Source organism: Bemisia tabaci, chromosome 6 (assembly GCF_918797505.1).
Source record: "Bemisia tabaci chromosome 6, PGI_BMITA_v3".
Lineage (NCBI taxonomy): Eukaryota > Metazoa > Arthropoda > Insecta > Hemiptera > Aleyrodidae > Bemisia > Bemisia tabaci.
Genome location: NC_092798.1, coordinates 50,831,327 through 50,847,568, shown reverse-complemented (window position 1 = coordinate 50,847,568; position 16,242 = coordinate 50,831,327). Strand labels below are relative to the sequence as shown.

Below are 16,242 nucleotides of genomic sequence, written 5' to 3'. Positions count from 1 at the left end.
CAAAAAAAGGGCCTCTATTATAAACCAGTGAGTAAGCTACTGAATCTTAAGACTGCTAGGATACAGAAATAAACAATGACACAGGATTGGCCTGATAAAAAATTCCACTTCCTTAAAATTTATTAGAAAATGAAGTGTTTTTTTCAGAATAAAATTTAACTAGGGACTCCTTGATATTCTAAAATTTTCCATCAAGTCATCATACATGTGCTTCCAATGGCTCAATAATTTCAATTGAATATCCAACACTGCCATTATATTCAATCCGGTTCAGCCTTACACCAATAGATAAAGAATAGTGCGTATATCAATGGAAGAATTAAGAAAGAAGGAAAATAATAAATTTGACAGACATTTTTCCTAGGCACACTTGTAATATTACAGGGGCTTATTTTTTACATTCAATTGACTTCATAGCCTAAGGGAAGAATTTCTTTGCAGGCTGTGGGATTTCATCATCCCCTCTCCCCTAATAGGTTGTTTCTAATTACTTTCATGGAACATCCAGAATTAAAAAACATTTTCCTTCCTCAGAGATGAAATTAACAGTGTGATAGTTAAGGTTGGATGGCAGCTAAGAGGTGTGGTGTAAAAAGAGGTAGAAACTTGAGATGGAAAACCATGATGGCTTCTCCTCCTCAAGTAGAACTATCAGGAATTTTCACCAGGCCACTGTCATAGGTGACTATGTGATAAATAGAGCATTTTTAACAGCCAAAATCCAGGAAATTTTTAAAAAACTGCTGGTGACTTTGATTAAGGAGGCATTAGGTACTGGAGTGGGTACATGGAATTAATTCTGAGAAAAATCCATGATCATGAGGCTACAAAAAGGACATAGAACTAGGCTCAACACAGGGATGTCTAAAAAAACTTGAGCACCTTTCTCACAGTGAGGTTTTGAAAAAATGTGTATGACTCATGGAAGAATTTTCCATTGCACAGAAAAAGTGTCTGAAAAAAGTGAGGATGTTGCAAGGAAATGTACCTACACCAGGAAGAGATTGACACATACTAATCTATGAATCTGTCAGACATGCTGACACAAATTTTATCAAGCTAGAAGCTCGGTTTCTGAAAAAAACTGCAGGCAGTGATACGAAGTGGGAAAGTTACTTAATGTAATGGGAAACGGTAAAACTTTTACGACTAAACTTTATATTCTTCTTCCTTGAAAGGCGGTAAAGTTACTTACAGAGGGTGGTTTGATTTTGACAATTCCATATTTTTCAGCTTCTTCTCGGATGGAACTTATGTATGCAAGAGGATCTTCGAAATCTTCGCCTGTTGGCTCGTAGGTAGGAACAACCGGAGGAGGGTGAAAAGCAGGAAATCTCCGCTTCAACCCTAGTTCTTTTAGGTCGCTGGCATGGATATCTAAATCATCCTTCTTTGAGCTGAAGTTTTGCTTAGAATAATCACTGGAATGCAAACTCATTGTTGATTTTGGAAAGATAAATCACTGAGGAAGAGGTAAACATTAATTGCAGACTGTTTAGGATGAAATTGGACAATGTGAGTGGAGGTGAGATATGATATTTATCATTTTAGCACAATAAAACACTGTAACACTCGGAAAAAAAAGGTCTGAAATGCTGGAAGTAAGATAAGTAAGAGGATAACGGGAAAATCACGGGACAAGACTACATAACTAGTGTGAAATTGTTAAATATTCACAAAACTGCGGTCACCGAGACACACCGCGAGGGGGACAGACAGCAACAACAACAGATTTTTAACCAAACCATCAAGATGGCGACCTTACTTCATATGGAATATTATCAACAGGAACGATTACACGAAATTCTTTACAATATATTATTCTGTTAGTAATTTTTGTCTTTTCATTCAAAATTGTGACGCTAGGTGGCGTGACAGTAGCGGGACAGGTCAATGCAATGGCTCCCGAGAATTTCTGATTATTTAATTTTTGTAAAGAAAAATAAACTAAATTACATACCTGGTTTTGGATCATAAATATTTTTTCATGAATGAAAAAAACTCATCGACCATTTCGGGAACATTTCCTCGGATTTTCCGGACTACTGCCCGTCGTCGTCATTTTAACAGGGTCTAACAGTCTGTGCGACTCCCCCCCCCCCCCCCCCAAGGATGCAGAGGAGGGCTCGGGGAATTTTTCTAGCTTTAAAAGGGGGTCTGAGGGGCACCTCCGGAAAATTTTCAAAAATTGAGTCGTCTCAGGAACAACAGAGGGTTCGACGGGACGGGGCCCTGCGGAAAAAATTTTGAAAAATTGAAACAAAATTTGTCTCGAGAAAAATTTTTAGCTGTCTCAAAAAAAATTTGTTTGGCCCCCTCTCACCAAAAAGTTGAATTACTTGCAATTTCAGAGATGAAAGATATGTCACGCACTTACTTTGTGAAATTCATCCAATTATCTGGAAGGGGCTAAAATAAATTTCTGGGGGATCTAGGCCCCGTCCAGCTCTCCTGCTCCAGTTCGACCTATAATTAGAGCTGTTATCACCGAATAATTGATCCCATTACCAAAATACCTCACATTTCTTAGAGAGAAATAGATTGCGGGAGGGGGGGGGGGCTAGTTCCTCCAATGGCCACTTAATTTCCTGAGAGACTCAGTAAATTTTAACAATAAAAATTAACAGCTCCGCCCTCCTCCTCGATTTATTTACAGCCGCTCATGCTCTTGCTTGAGCGTAAAATTACGTAAACGCGCATGCAAGCAGTCAAATGAATGGACGCCTGCTGCGGACAAGCAGCGCTCCAGGTGTTCCATCCATTTACTAAAAATCCGGCCGTACGAAGAAAGAAGTGAAGTGGCCAGTCTTCAACACTGTGTTCTATGCTCTAAGCCATGCCTTTTAGCAGCACTGGCAACAGTCTTTTCACGGCCGGCTAAATTATCCTGGATCCAATTTTGTTTGTTCAAAGTAAATCAAAATCTGAGGCTGACCAAATCATAGAAAAATGAATTAAAACTTCTAAGATTCTACTAGAAGGCGAGAAACTCCTTTTTGAGCCGACCAGGGGAATAAAAAGTCTGGTTCGACGAATTGTGCGGACGAACGCTCAAATATTTTGTTGGCACTGCTGTCAATAATCGCCCCACCGGCCCCACCACGCGGTCCCCTCATAAAACTTGTCTACGTGATTTTCTACACGCTCCCCATGGCCCACGCGTTTTGGTGTTGGGTAATAATTAAAGCGTACCCCCCCCCCCCCCCCCTTCATCCTATAAGCGTTGGTAGAAGTACCGATCCAAAGAAAAGACACAGTACAGGGACAAAAATCCTAAAAAAAAAAAAAAATCAATTTGATAACACAAAACAAAAAAAGCATATTGCAGAGAAAATATGAGTAACTTAATAACCCATCGACGATGTGCGCACTCAGTCAGTCTGAAGACTCAAGACTGTTGTAAACTAGAATTTATGGTAAAACACCAAACCGTAGATCCCAGTTGCAGGTTTAAAAGTTTCTGCTCAAATTTTACCTTTTCTAAATGACTCTACAACATTCAGTAGAACAGGTCTTAAATTAGACAAAGCATACGCAAAAAAAAAAAAAAAAAAAAAAAAAAAATTCCAACTGCACAAGACCAATTTGAACTTTTTTAATCTACGACCCCTTAGGTAACTTTCAACTTACAACCTGTTTCCTGAAAATCAAATGATATAAATTATAGCACTTGCTCAAACTTCAATATGCTGGGGCCTTATTAATACTTAGAATTCGATCAAGAATCATTATTTTCAATTAGGGAGAATATTAAAAAAGAATGTAATACCTACTGACTAAATCACAAGTTGTTTTTCACTTTGATGATAAGATGCAATTCATTTGATGACGAACCAGTGAACTTCAATACTTAATTACAAAGGGAGTGATGATAAAGGTGTAAAACTAATACTTTGATTACAATGTTTCAAAATGAGATTCTTCTTCTTTTTTTTTCTTTTTTTTTTGAGAATATTACCTATCATTTGTGCAGGTTCATGGGATATTGTCAAAAGCACACAGAAAAATATCACACAGATCATCATGTCTTGCACGAGGGTATGCATCTTGATTGCACTGTTTCAGCACATATATTTCTCCCTGCAATGCCAATTGTTTACAGAGGAACCATCATGGAAGCTCTCCTGAAATTTCTAGCGATTGTTTCTGACCAGTGTTTTTCAGAATAATTCGTGGAATGGTTTTTCCGTTTAAAAAAAAGGTTTGTAGAAGTACTTACTGAAACAGCATAGTCAAGATATGTTCCCACGTGCGGGAGATAACTAATTTCATACAACAATGATGATCACTCCTCCAAAAAAGTATGGTGTTTAAAAAACGAGGAGAATCTGCAGCGTTACAAAGCAGGATAAATGTTAAAACTGGATAATGTGTTATTTTTACCATCAATCAGTAGTATTAGATGGTCAAAAAAAGACTGACAGCAAAACGACCAGACAACGCATCTCGGTTTGCGACACTGTAGACTTGCTGTCATACTTTGTTTTTTAAATAGAAAGCTACTCAACGTCAATTCTTGAAAACTTCCAAGATTTTTCTTCTTTAAGCAAAGAAAACTCTGTGAAAACTTCAAGGGATGATACTGATTTGTTCTCCTTCGGCAAAATAAAACGGGAGCGGAGATTTTTAAACACCGCAAATGAGATACGTTGCCTGATAGTTTCACCGTCAAGATACAGAATAGAAAAAAATCGAATAATATTTCTATTTAAAAATTGATGTCCTTTATTCAATTAAAATGTTTTGATTGACAGCGACTAGAATTAAAATTAATCTTACTCAATAAATCCATATAAGATACAATATTTTTTGTTTGTTTGTTCAAGATTAATATTCAACAGAAGTTAATATGCTTTTTTATGATTTATAATTAAACTATCATTACTTTTGAGCACAAGAACAAGTGTTTTTGTAGTTAAATTAAGTACCCGAGAAATCATCATAACGTTTGTATCATCCTCTTTTTCAGTATTCTCAAAGGCACAAATTGAGAACTCCTTTTGTGAGAGGGCGTACACAAGACTTGTAATGCAGCTAAGATTGTAAAATTTTCTACGGCATTTTTAGCGAATTAAATTAACTTACAGTCACGTTACTTCCATAGAAAACTTATTATTTAGAAATTTTTTTTGACAACTTAGATGGTTTTAGAAAACTTATGTTTGGAAAATTTCTCCTTAAACGGGCTAGTTTCAGGTTAAGAGATAAGTTGTCCAATTTTAGCAACACTGAAAGGCTTGTACGCCTTTTTACCAAAGTAGTCCTTGATTCCTCTTTGGTTTTATCATCAATTCTTTTAAATTTCAAATCATTGTAATTCCTGAGACTGCTCCGGAAAGAGCGAATACTTTGATCAAGTTGACACTCTGTTTCTCAGCAAAGACGTCTACACATTCAAAAGATCGTCAGAGTCAACCAAATATAAAACCAAAAATAGAGTAATTATGCTTCTTTCCTTCTACTTATAAAGAGGATGATAGGGACATTGTATGTGTTTTATTTTACGTCAAAAAATATGAATTTGCATGGTATTTCTGGTATGCAAAATTTGCTAAGTGCGGTAGAGTAAGTGATTGCTTCCTTCCAGAAAAGATCTATAAGAAATACTACACTTTAAATTTTCAACCTTCAAATTTGAAGTATTTAAAACAAACAGTGCGAAATTATTAACCTGCTTCATTTTATTTGAACATTAGTTTTAGTTGCTGAATATTTCTTGGTGTGAATATTTATTTACACGTGGGTGTGATGCTGCTGCATTGGTGTTGATCATTCATCAGATCTCATTTGACTAAATTGAAATTGTTGACAGTACATAGATTTTTAACTGTTATTTTGCTGCTCTAAACAACTAGTATCAAAATTCGCTGTTTCCCGAATGAAGGAAAGTAACTTTATTCCAAAATTGCAAAATTTACTCCAACAATTCAATTTTTTACAGATACATGACCGTGAGATTTTTTCCCCAAAATGTCGCTGATCGTTGTGTGTCATCAGGAGAACAAATAGTGAGCTTTTCGGTTAGTTATGTTCAACACTTTCCGAGCAAAAACTCAATTTATGAGTATAAATTTTGCAGTGCTGCAAAGTAGTCATGTTTTGTCGTCTAGAAAGTGACAAATAAAGCCCAGCTTTCCTAGAAAAGGATCAACAAATTTAAATATTCTGTTCAAGGTGAATATATTCTTTTTCTTTGAAATATGTATAAATCAAAGCAAATCTTCTAGTAAGTGCTTCAATATTTCTGCATCATCTTGCTTGATCCCTCGAAACCACTTAGAAAGCCATTGGTTGAGCTAGTTGAGCTTTTGAGCTAGATGAGCTTTTTTGGTCAGAAAAGGACTTTTCACTTGCTCCTATTTTTTCCAAAAACAAAAACGAACGAGTGAGTTCCTACTTTTAAAATATTCGGGGACAGAAAGCAGCAAATTTTGACTGATCAAAGAAACTAGCCTAAGAGGGTTATTGAAATAGACAGTGAAAATCCTAAACCATAGATCTCTTCTACAGTAGTCGAAAATCTCCGCTCCTTTTTCATTTTTTAAAGGGGAATGACTCAACATAATGGCTTAAAAGTTTCACAGAATGGTCTTCACACAGAGAAGAAAAATCATCAACATTTTCAAGAATTGCCATTGAGTAGTTTTAAAGAATGAAGTATGTCAGGAAGTTTGTAATGTTGCAAACCAAGATAAGAGGTTTGGGATTTTCACTGTCAATATGTGCCCTTTATAAAGCTGCATCACACAGTAATTTGTAAAACTTAGAATTGAAATATTTAGCAGGATGGATGTACAAAATTTACCTAACATTTCAAAACAAAGAACTAAACACACTTCTCGTAAGCGCTGACCTGAGGGAGAATGGTCGGAGTGGACAGTTAATAATGGAGGCCTTTTCTGATGCTTCTATCCTACGTAAGTTGCTCGCCGTAAGCGCTGAGCACTAACTTTTCTTCTTATCAAGTATCAATAATCTAATATCAATAATCTATTCATTCATTTTTGAAAATGCAGCATACCTTGTCTATCTGCATCTATTTTGTCCGAAAATGCGATGATCTTACAAACAGATGGCAAAGCAACACAAACTGATATGATTTGCCTAAAATACCAATTTTTATAGGAATGACACAGATACCTACATAACTTTGCCATTTCTCATTTCAACCATTTTTACTTTCGGTCTCAAGCTTACATGAAATGTGCGTATTTTGCTCACGAAGTGCAAGTAAAGTTAAAAAGAAATGGGCATTTTTGAGATCAAGAAAATTAACAGGATATCAAGGGCCCCCAAACAACCTTGCACTTGTTGACTTAAATGACAAACTTACATTAATATCTATTTTTTTAAAAAGAAAAAACATTTTATCAGATTCAATACTAATATTGTGAGAGTATAAAAGTAAAAAAATGGAAACTTATGTTAAATGCATTGTAGATTAAAGCATGTTTTACGAAAGATCTGTATACATTAACCAATTATTTAATTACAATAAAAAAGGAGAACTTTACAGTCATGACTTCTGAGGTTAGATTAATGGATACCTGTACATTTGAAGGAAATCTTATGTTAATGATAGAAATATTTGGCACTGAAGTTGCTTGACGTTTTTAAACGTGTGATGTTTTCAATGAATTATTTAAAAACAATGTAGGAATAATTCTGAACGATTGTTCTTGTGCGCAAAAAACTTGAGTAAGCCCGGATGTTTATATACAGCCAAAACGTTCAGGTTTTTGGTTGAGGTAGCGCTACATTTGAGATGGGAAAATATCGCTCAACTCCTACGTTTAAGGGTCATGAGCGAACCACTAACTGTTCTATGCCAATTCAAGAGCAGGAAAGTTCCTGAAATAAATGTTCAGCAAATGACGTTTAAGACTGGGAATTTCATTGGTTTATGATGAATCAGAAGAAAGTCATGAGTATGTATCACAGAGAATGGTATGTTATGCAATTATTCCTGAATAAAAGCGATCCTAAAATGTTAACTGTACAAATTTAAAACTCGACAAAGCTACCAGACATACCAGATAGACCTTTTCAGTGGGTACAAAACTGAGCAAGAACGGATTCAAGCATCATTCCCATTCACCATGACTGTAAAAGGACTATATCCTCTACTAGATTCTGAAAAAGAATTGTAAAAAAAATGGCACCCAGAAAAAAATGACTGGAGCAGTACTGTTCCTTTTTTTGATCTACTTAAAATATGCTACACAGGACATCTCTCTATTTCTGATTAAAAGTTGCGACAGAAAACTGATAACTTTTTGAAACACCTTTGTTGCATTAAGATTTTATCAAATAGCACACGCAGCTCATCGACAGTGAAATAGCAAAAATGCGTATCTAGGTTACGTCGTTTTAAAATATCCGCTTTCATTTTATTTATCAAAAGGGGAGACCCATCCTACGATGGGTGTAAATTTTTGCAGAGGGAGGAGAAAAATCACCAAGTCTTCGAGAAATACTGTTGAATAGCTTTCCATGTAGTAAATAAAGTATGACGGGAGGTCTGCAACGTTGCAAAACCGAAATCAGCGTTTCTGCTGTTTCACCATCGTTAGGAGGATGAGAAACTGAAAATAGACGTTGCAGGATACAACTGCAAAATTAACACACTTTGAACAGTAGCTGACTAATGCAACGCACTAAGACCTCAAAAAGCCATGGTGGTAATGGGTAATGCTCTCAGTATTAGTTCCAATTTCATGCATTTACTCAAATAATTACAAATGAAGAAAAAGGTTCTAAAAATGCAGACTCAGACTTTTGTTAAGTTTACATTAAATACAGATTCCAATAGAAAATTTGTAAAAACGTACATTCGTATAAAAATTGTAAAATGCTTTTTTGTCGGCACATCATTTGGACATACTTTAATCAAAAGAAAGTATACCCGTTGTGACATGAACCCTGTCACTCAGGGCTCATGGCAAAATGGATACAGTTCCTTTTCATTTGAATATGTCCATTATACTTACTAATAGAAAAGAATGATTTAGAAACGGTGAGGTTATACTCCCAAAGTAAAACCAAATTGTGCCTTAAGACTTAAATTCCAATTACAAATAAACAGTATCCGTCCAAAGTAGTCAAAACATAATGAGAAATTATTGAAAATGGTAGTTGTAAAAAGCTCACAGAAAGACTATGATGCTAAGAGCTTGTTAACTTAAGCGTACATTTCACTGCATCCTTTGGAATGAACTGAATTCTTTTGTATGTTATCATTAGTTACAGAAATCAAAGAGTCAAACGCTAAAAAAAACATAAGAATCATTAATTTTAACTAGCATTGACGCCAACAATCTAGATGGTCATTTCGGAAAGCAGTAACAAGATTTCAGCTTAGAAGATATAAAATGCTGGAAAAGTCTTGGTTAAATGATTAAGAGAACAAGGAATGAGAGAAAAGAGGTGGTTCTGATGACTAATTATCTCCTTTCTTGGAGAAAACTGATTCTGCTGACAGTTGGACAGTTTTTAAGCTACGAAAAAACATTAAAGAAAAATATGTTACACATGCGAATAATTGAAAAATAATAAATTCATAAAAAATAGGAAAGTTGCTTGATTGGCAAATGGAATTTGCCCGTTTCCCCTTCATGGGTGAAAATATCTTTGATAAACTCCCAAATACATTACAATATTTAATTAGAACATTTAGAGGAACAGTTAGTGGAATATGAGAAGAGACAATAGATAAAACGAAGAGAAAACGTTGTCAACTCACTTGCGACAAAACAAAAAAGAAGTATAAAAAGTATAAATAAAATGAACTGTGTGAAAGCAATGAATTACAAAAAAAGGCAGTAAAAAATTAAAACTTGAGAACTTGAAATAAATAGAAATAAAATACTTAAGCATTAATACCTACATATTTACACAAAGATATTTAAAAAAGGAAAATAGCGATAATTTATCTTGTTCCAAGACAGTTAATAAGTGGAGAGGCAAAGCGATGTAAATGCATTCCCTTCCCATACTAGTGACTTTTTTAAATATTCCTTAGAGACCTATTGACGAAAAGAGAAAAAACTCCACACCATCTTTCAGGCATTAATACATTATTGGTATTGATCGTCATTCTCTTCATCTATTCAAGTTTATAATTTTTTTCTAGTTAGTTGTATTCATAAAGGAAGGAAAAGAAAATTAATGGAAACATAAATAATATAATTTTACAAAGATACTCATTTAAGGGAAAACGGTTGTATTGAAGTTAATGCAAAAAGTGATAACGTGAATGAATAGATAAGATTTAAAAGAGAAATGATTTTTCTTTAATGAGACAATCTGTTTTTCATCCTTGTCTGTCAATGTGCCGGAATGAAAATAAAGCAAAAATTAAGCGTCCTTTAAAGATTAATTGCAAAACTGTAAGAATTTATACAAATCTTATGTTTTATTAATTTTGTTAGTTTATTTTTAGCACCATTTTTAAAATATAAATAGTAGATTTGCTCACCTGACTGGAATCATGCAATGAAAATCGGAAGGGGATCAGATAAAATTAAAAACATTTTTGTGGTGAGTTGGGAAACGAGAAATCTCAGGTTTGATGTTTTAAGTCTAACAAACAAAAATGACTGGATTTAGAGGTTCATCCATGGTTAAAACTTAACACAATGATTCAGAGCATTCGAAATAAAAACTTTCATTCACCGAATGAAAGAGAGTAAAACAATTTGTTGTTGTGCCAAAAAAAAAAAAAAAAAAAAAAAAAAAAAAATTCCAGAGACTATGATGTTCTAGATTTGGCAAGTTTTTCAAGTCATTGGTCATGAAAAAAAAAATGACTGAAGATGAAAAACAGACAATATTCTGCCCTTTGAAATGCATTTACACCATATTTGCGCACCATACCCTTAGCGAAAGAGTCCACAGAACAAGAAAGTCATTTTTGGTAACAAGCAACTTACACTTAATCAAGTTTTATGAGTGATAACAATTTCTCCACAACTCTGCAAAAAACTTTTCACATTGATTATTCATGAATAGTACAGTCTAAAAAATGTTTACAGTCTAATCGATTTTTAAAACGCTTACTTAAAAAATGACAAAAAGTTTGATCAAATTTAACCAAAAGATACCACCCACATTACTAGAGAAAAAAATGAAGTTAAACAATTTAAGTAGATATAGGGCTGAAATTTTGTTTCATTTACGGTGAAAAGTCACAGCTTAAATTTCAGCCTTACCAATTGGATTTAATATTAAATTGGGCTACATGTCTTCATGTAATTTTCAAACTTAAAAATTTAAAGTTATCTTTGGGTTGGCTTCTTTCTGTTGGTTTGAATGTATCGACCTTAAAAAAATCACTGGGCAACTGGATTCAAACTAAATTATAGCTTAACTTTAGTGTGACTGAGATGAGACGGGTGAGGTTTCGCACAGACGATGGAGATCGGCATAATTGACGATGGCACGATGTAAGAATTCATACTGAGCCTGAAAATTTAAGAGTAACACAGATTAATCACATGAACATACAATGCAATAGAAATTAACTTTCTGAAAAAAAAGTTTATACTGTAGAAAGTGTGAGATATGGACACACATGACTTCATAACAGGTTGAAATAGTCCATCATTAAAAATTGAAATGCAGTACCACAATTTTTTAGACAATTACACACATAAGGTATATTTTTAATTAAAAAAAATGCCTTATAATAAAGCCTTACTACTTGATTACTGAATTTTTAAGGAGCCAAAAGTAATTAATTTTGCAGTTAAAACATTTTCATTAACATTTTACAGTATGTAATTTTCAGTTATATTATTTTTTATGCAGATTAAGTTACTGATAAAATTATAGGCTGGGCATGTATCTTTAGCCTGCAAAAACAGTGCCTGTTGTATATGTATACTTAAGTGGAATGAAAAAAAAAAAAAAACTACTTAGAATTTTTTTTTCTTTTGATTATGCTCTCTTTAGCTATAGTTCAGACAATACTTCCACTTCTATGGATTTAATTTAAGGAAAAAGGCTGAAATTAATCACACTCTCTTGAAAATGGCACCGGCTACAGTCGCTTAGACAATGCGCTACTTACAAAATTTGACGATTTTCTATGAATTCATTGGCTTTTCTAAATGGGCCTGTTGCAAACTTTTGCTAGAGCAGAATGAAGAGTTGTTTCCTACAGATAATGCCTCAAAAATCACGATGAGCGCATCGGCAAAGTCTGAAATGCACTCATAACTTCACAATCTGCGTAAGAAATTTGCGTTATTTTGAGCTTCCCGCTTCAAAAACGATACTACTGCACAGGTGAACATTTTGTTAGAGGAGTCGCTCCATCGTCGGCAATATTCATCATGGCCGACGCTTGCGCAGTTCCTCGCGTAATTCGAGGAGAGTTCAAGGTCAATTAAGGCGGGCGAGGAAAATATGAACGTAAACACGCCGATTGTTATATGGTTTAATCCTGTTCAAGTGTTATCTCGTCCCATCACACGTGTTTTGGCGGACTGGCGTCGGCCATGATGAGTATTGTCGCCAATGGAACGACTCCTCTAACAAAATGTTCACCTGTACCGTAGTATCGTTTTCGAAGCGGGAAGCTCAAAAAACCGCAAATTTCTTACGCAGATTGTGAAGTTATGAGTGCATTTCAGACTTTGCCGATGCGCTCATCGTGATTTTTGAGGCATTATCTGTAGGAAACAACTCTTAGTTTTGCTCTAGCAAAAGTTTGCAACAGGCCCATTGTCGTGAATTCTCTGATTTTCCAAGTTTTTTTAACCACAGGAGACCCCGGTTTATAGTTATGCTAGCATTCTAGTTGGAAGTTCTCAATGTTGATATGACTTGTTGTTCAACTGACAAAATTCCATGACTAAAAAATCAATGACTAAGTTATGGCTAGTCAATGCTGGTTTTAATTTTGCAACGCCTTCAAAAAAATCTAAAAAATCGATCAATCAACTTACAAAGGTGGTTATCATTGCTTGCCGCTGAGCTTTGAGCTTCCGGACAGTCTGCAGAATATCCACTCTCCCTTCTGTCCGCAACTGCTGGACTAATATGCTTAGAGCAACAAACATTGAGCTTCTGTCCGATCCACAATGACAATGAACGAGGATTGGGCCATTATCGTTGTTGTTGGTTTGATCAACCAGCTCAATTAAACCTCGAGTGACTTCTGGCACTTCCCCTTCAACCGTTGGCCAAGCGTTGTATTGGTATTGCGTGACAGCGACACTGTCATCAGTCTAGAGTTATAAACAATATCATTAGTTTTGATGATTACATGAAACAATGGAGTGGAAAAATGTCGTTACTACGGATACGTTTTAATATCATCGGTATCTCAAAAATTAACGTTAATTATAATGCATAGGAAAACTATATTCAATAAGAAAACGTACATCATAATGCTTAAATTTTCACCTTGTCCATTGGTCCATTTGTAATCCATGTAGTGGCATCGCTGATTTACAGTAGGAAGGCTAAGTATTTCTGATTAATTGAGTTGTAATTAATTAATTTTGGCGTTATAACTTTAAATATGATTAGTTTAATAAATCTGGTTTCCCTCTGAACACTCAATAATGCACATTCCCAAAGCAGGCACTAAGACCTTGCGTTCAAAGGCACAAAAGGCTAATTAAAAAAATTAATAGTCGAACAAGACGGACTTCGAATACATATATTAAACAAGTTGCTTACGTTTTGGGAACAGAATTCACTGAAATTGAAAATCGTTAGTTCCAGAACAGACAAACATTGGTGTGCAAAATGAAGAAACTTGGATTAAATACCTTGATATTGGTAACACACAGCTCCCTTCTAGTGAAATAAGGACAACTCTCACTTTGAATATACTTGACTTGGATATGATCGTGAAACACTTCATCATCAGGCCAGTACCGGAAACACTTTTTGGGACCATCTCCTAGCTGCAGGAAGAAAAAAAAATCAGCATCATTTTAAGTGTTGGTTTTAATTCAAGTCTCCTTTTTGTTTTAAAGCACCTGATGATGGCTAAAATAGCGGAAATGCTTATTATGTACTAAGTTTTGCGACAACTGGTAAAAACCATCTGACAAAAAAGAAAGCAAAAGGTAATTATCGAGATAACTGATCAAAGCAACTAAATCATAAGAAAAGAAAAAATCGCTCAAATGTTAAAAGATCATAGAAATTCTTGTGGAAACTATCGACTAAGCAAAAGTTTTTACGAAATGGAGCTTAATAAAAACATATGAATAAATAAGTAAAAGTTACAATCTTTATTTTCACTGTGCGTTTTTAGACCATTGATTGACACTGCTTCAAACCATATTTATTTGGGTACAAACTGCTGTTACCTCTATTTCCTCCAGAAAAAAACCTAGGTGCAGCTTACGTGCAAGGTTTCTTGGTTCAAGTTTTTCACAAACAATCATAAATCGGGGTGAGAAGTATCCTTCATTCAAGTTTATGGAAAAACATAGACATATGAGGTACAATGATTGAAATTTATAAATTGTCCACACCTTCAGGCACCTTACAAGACAAGTGAGAAAAGAAAAAAAAACTTACATCTGATAACATGACTATAGTTGAGATGCTTTGCTCCGAAATCATCCTCCAAAAATCTGACACAGTTACATCTTGAATTGGATCCTGCGTTATTATGTAAGATTCTGAATTATCATAACCCTGAAACAAATTATAAATAGTTGAACATTTAGTAAACACCATTAATGAAAATAAAATAAATGAATAAAAAAAAATAGCCAATATGCAGCGCTCATTATTTTCCCACTCTCAAGGGCTTCTCAGGGCATGTCTTCAGCTTCATTTGATGGTGTTGAAACATTACATTACAAATATTACACCTAACTTTTCAGAATTTTGACAAATAAACTGGAAAAAAATTGTCATTTTTTTCCTCCTTCTATAATGTGCGTAATGGCAGAAAAGTGAGTCAGATATAAGACAAACATCAATGCTTTCAATGTAATAGCCACTAGAGAAATATTACTGTCTGTTTTATTGATCTTAACCTTGGAATCACAACCATGCTGCTTATGAAAAGAGCATTTAACTCTACAAAAAAAAAAAAAAACATACAAAACTAATGAGGAAAGGATAAATTTGAGGTACATTGAATATGAACAGACAAGTGAAGGGTAACTCTACAGTACCTTTCACTTCTTGTTAATGAGATCTAATTTTAATAGTTATTCATTATTTCCAAGCAATAATACCTCAATGAATGAAGCGTTGATGTACGTTGAGACATCTCGTCCGGGGATTGGTGTTAAAATTACTCGATTACGGTCATACGGTATCACAGACTGATTGCGATTTCTTGATAGATTCTCTTCATTTGTACCAACATTTGGGCTAATTTTCTTATCTTCCGTTAAGCTACTTAATTTCTGGAGGGAAAAAAAAGTTTCATTAGAATGCCATACACATGAAAATACATATTGTAACTAAGGGAGAAACTCATCAGCATTCCCTTTTTCCAAATACATTGTACAATAAGAGACAATATCTGTTAGATGGGATTCTACTGTAATAATGAAACTGAATTTTCTTTCTTTCTCATAAAAACATTGCGATGCTTGTTGAAAAAGAACTTAGAAGCACATTATGATGCAAACATGAATTAGGGCCACCCTGATACCACATGAGTTTGTCAGACGCAAGATTTAATTTTTGTCAATTTAGAGATAGCTATTGTCCAGAGTTGACAAGAATGCTTTCCAACTATGTCGAAAAGATTATGGTCATAAAAAGCTAGAAAAATACCACTGAAACACAAAACAAAGAAAGACAAGTCATTTACAAAATGATCCTCGAATGATACTGAAAAAATTGTGGCAAACTTGAAATAATCTTAAGTGCACTCTGAGATTTATTGTCACGGTGATGGAAATTTCTGGACAAGTACTTACATCAAATTCTAATTCCAACCCAGATTTTTCTCGGCCGTTCTCTATTTGTTTCAAATTGTCTACTGTTTTCTTCAAAGCGCATGCACTGATTTCTGTGTCGCCAAACAGTGACGCCTCTAACAAAGCTTTATAAATAAAAATATATTGTTTCTGAAAAAGAAAAGAAGGCAAAATTAAACCTGAGAAAATAGGGTGCAAAAAAAAACACAAAGGTTAGTTCAATGGTCACAAAGGTCTTGACGTCAGGGCTTTCATATTCAAAATTCCCATTAAGTGCTTAAATACACTGACTCTTATTGCTGATATGCATAAACTTGTAATGATGAGAAAC

At 34.5% G+C, this 16,242-nt stretch overlaps 2 protein-coding genes across 3 annotated transcripts in view; both read right to left on the bottom strand.

Annotated features, from left to right (window-relative positions):
- The window catches only part of Kdm5 (Lysine demethylase 5), a 40,098-nt gene extending 38,351 nt beyond the window's left edge, over positions 1 to 1,747 (bottom strand). For both annotated transcript variants that reach the window (XM_019048050.2, XM_019048051.2), the window contains exon 1: positions 1,196 to 1,747. In XM_019048050.2, coding sequence (XP_018903595.2) covers positions 1,196 to 1,438 — 243 coding nt within the window. In that variant the 5' untranslated portion in view covers positions 1,439 to 1,747. The remainder of the gene's footprint in view (positions 1 to 1,195) is intronic.
- A 2,954-nt stretch (positions 1,748 to 4,701) lies between these two features.
- Ptp69D (Protein tyrosine phosphatase 69D) overlaps positions 4,702 to 16,242 on the bottom strand; it is a 37,829-nt gene continuing 26,288 nt past the window's right edge. The window contains exons 22-27 of the mRNA XM_019048077.2: positions 15,912 to 16,061; positions 15,216 to 15,389; positions 14,545 to 14,664; positions 13,782 to 13,919; positions 12,951 to 13,232; positions 4,702 to 11,463 (exon numbers count right to left, since the gene is read on the bottom strand). Coding sequence (XP_018903622.1) covers positions 11,371 to 11,463; positions 12,951 to 13,232; positions 13,782 to 13,919; positions 14,545 to 14,664; positions 15,216 to 15,389; positions 15,912 to 16,061 — 957 coding nt within the window. The 3' untranslated portion in view covers positions 4,702 to 11,370. The remainder of the gene's footprint in view (positions 11,464 to 12,950; positions 13,233 to 13,781; positions 13,920 to 14,544; positions 14,665 to 15,215; positions 15,390 to 15,911; positions 16,062 to 16,242) is intronic.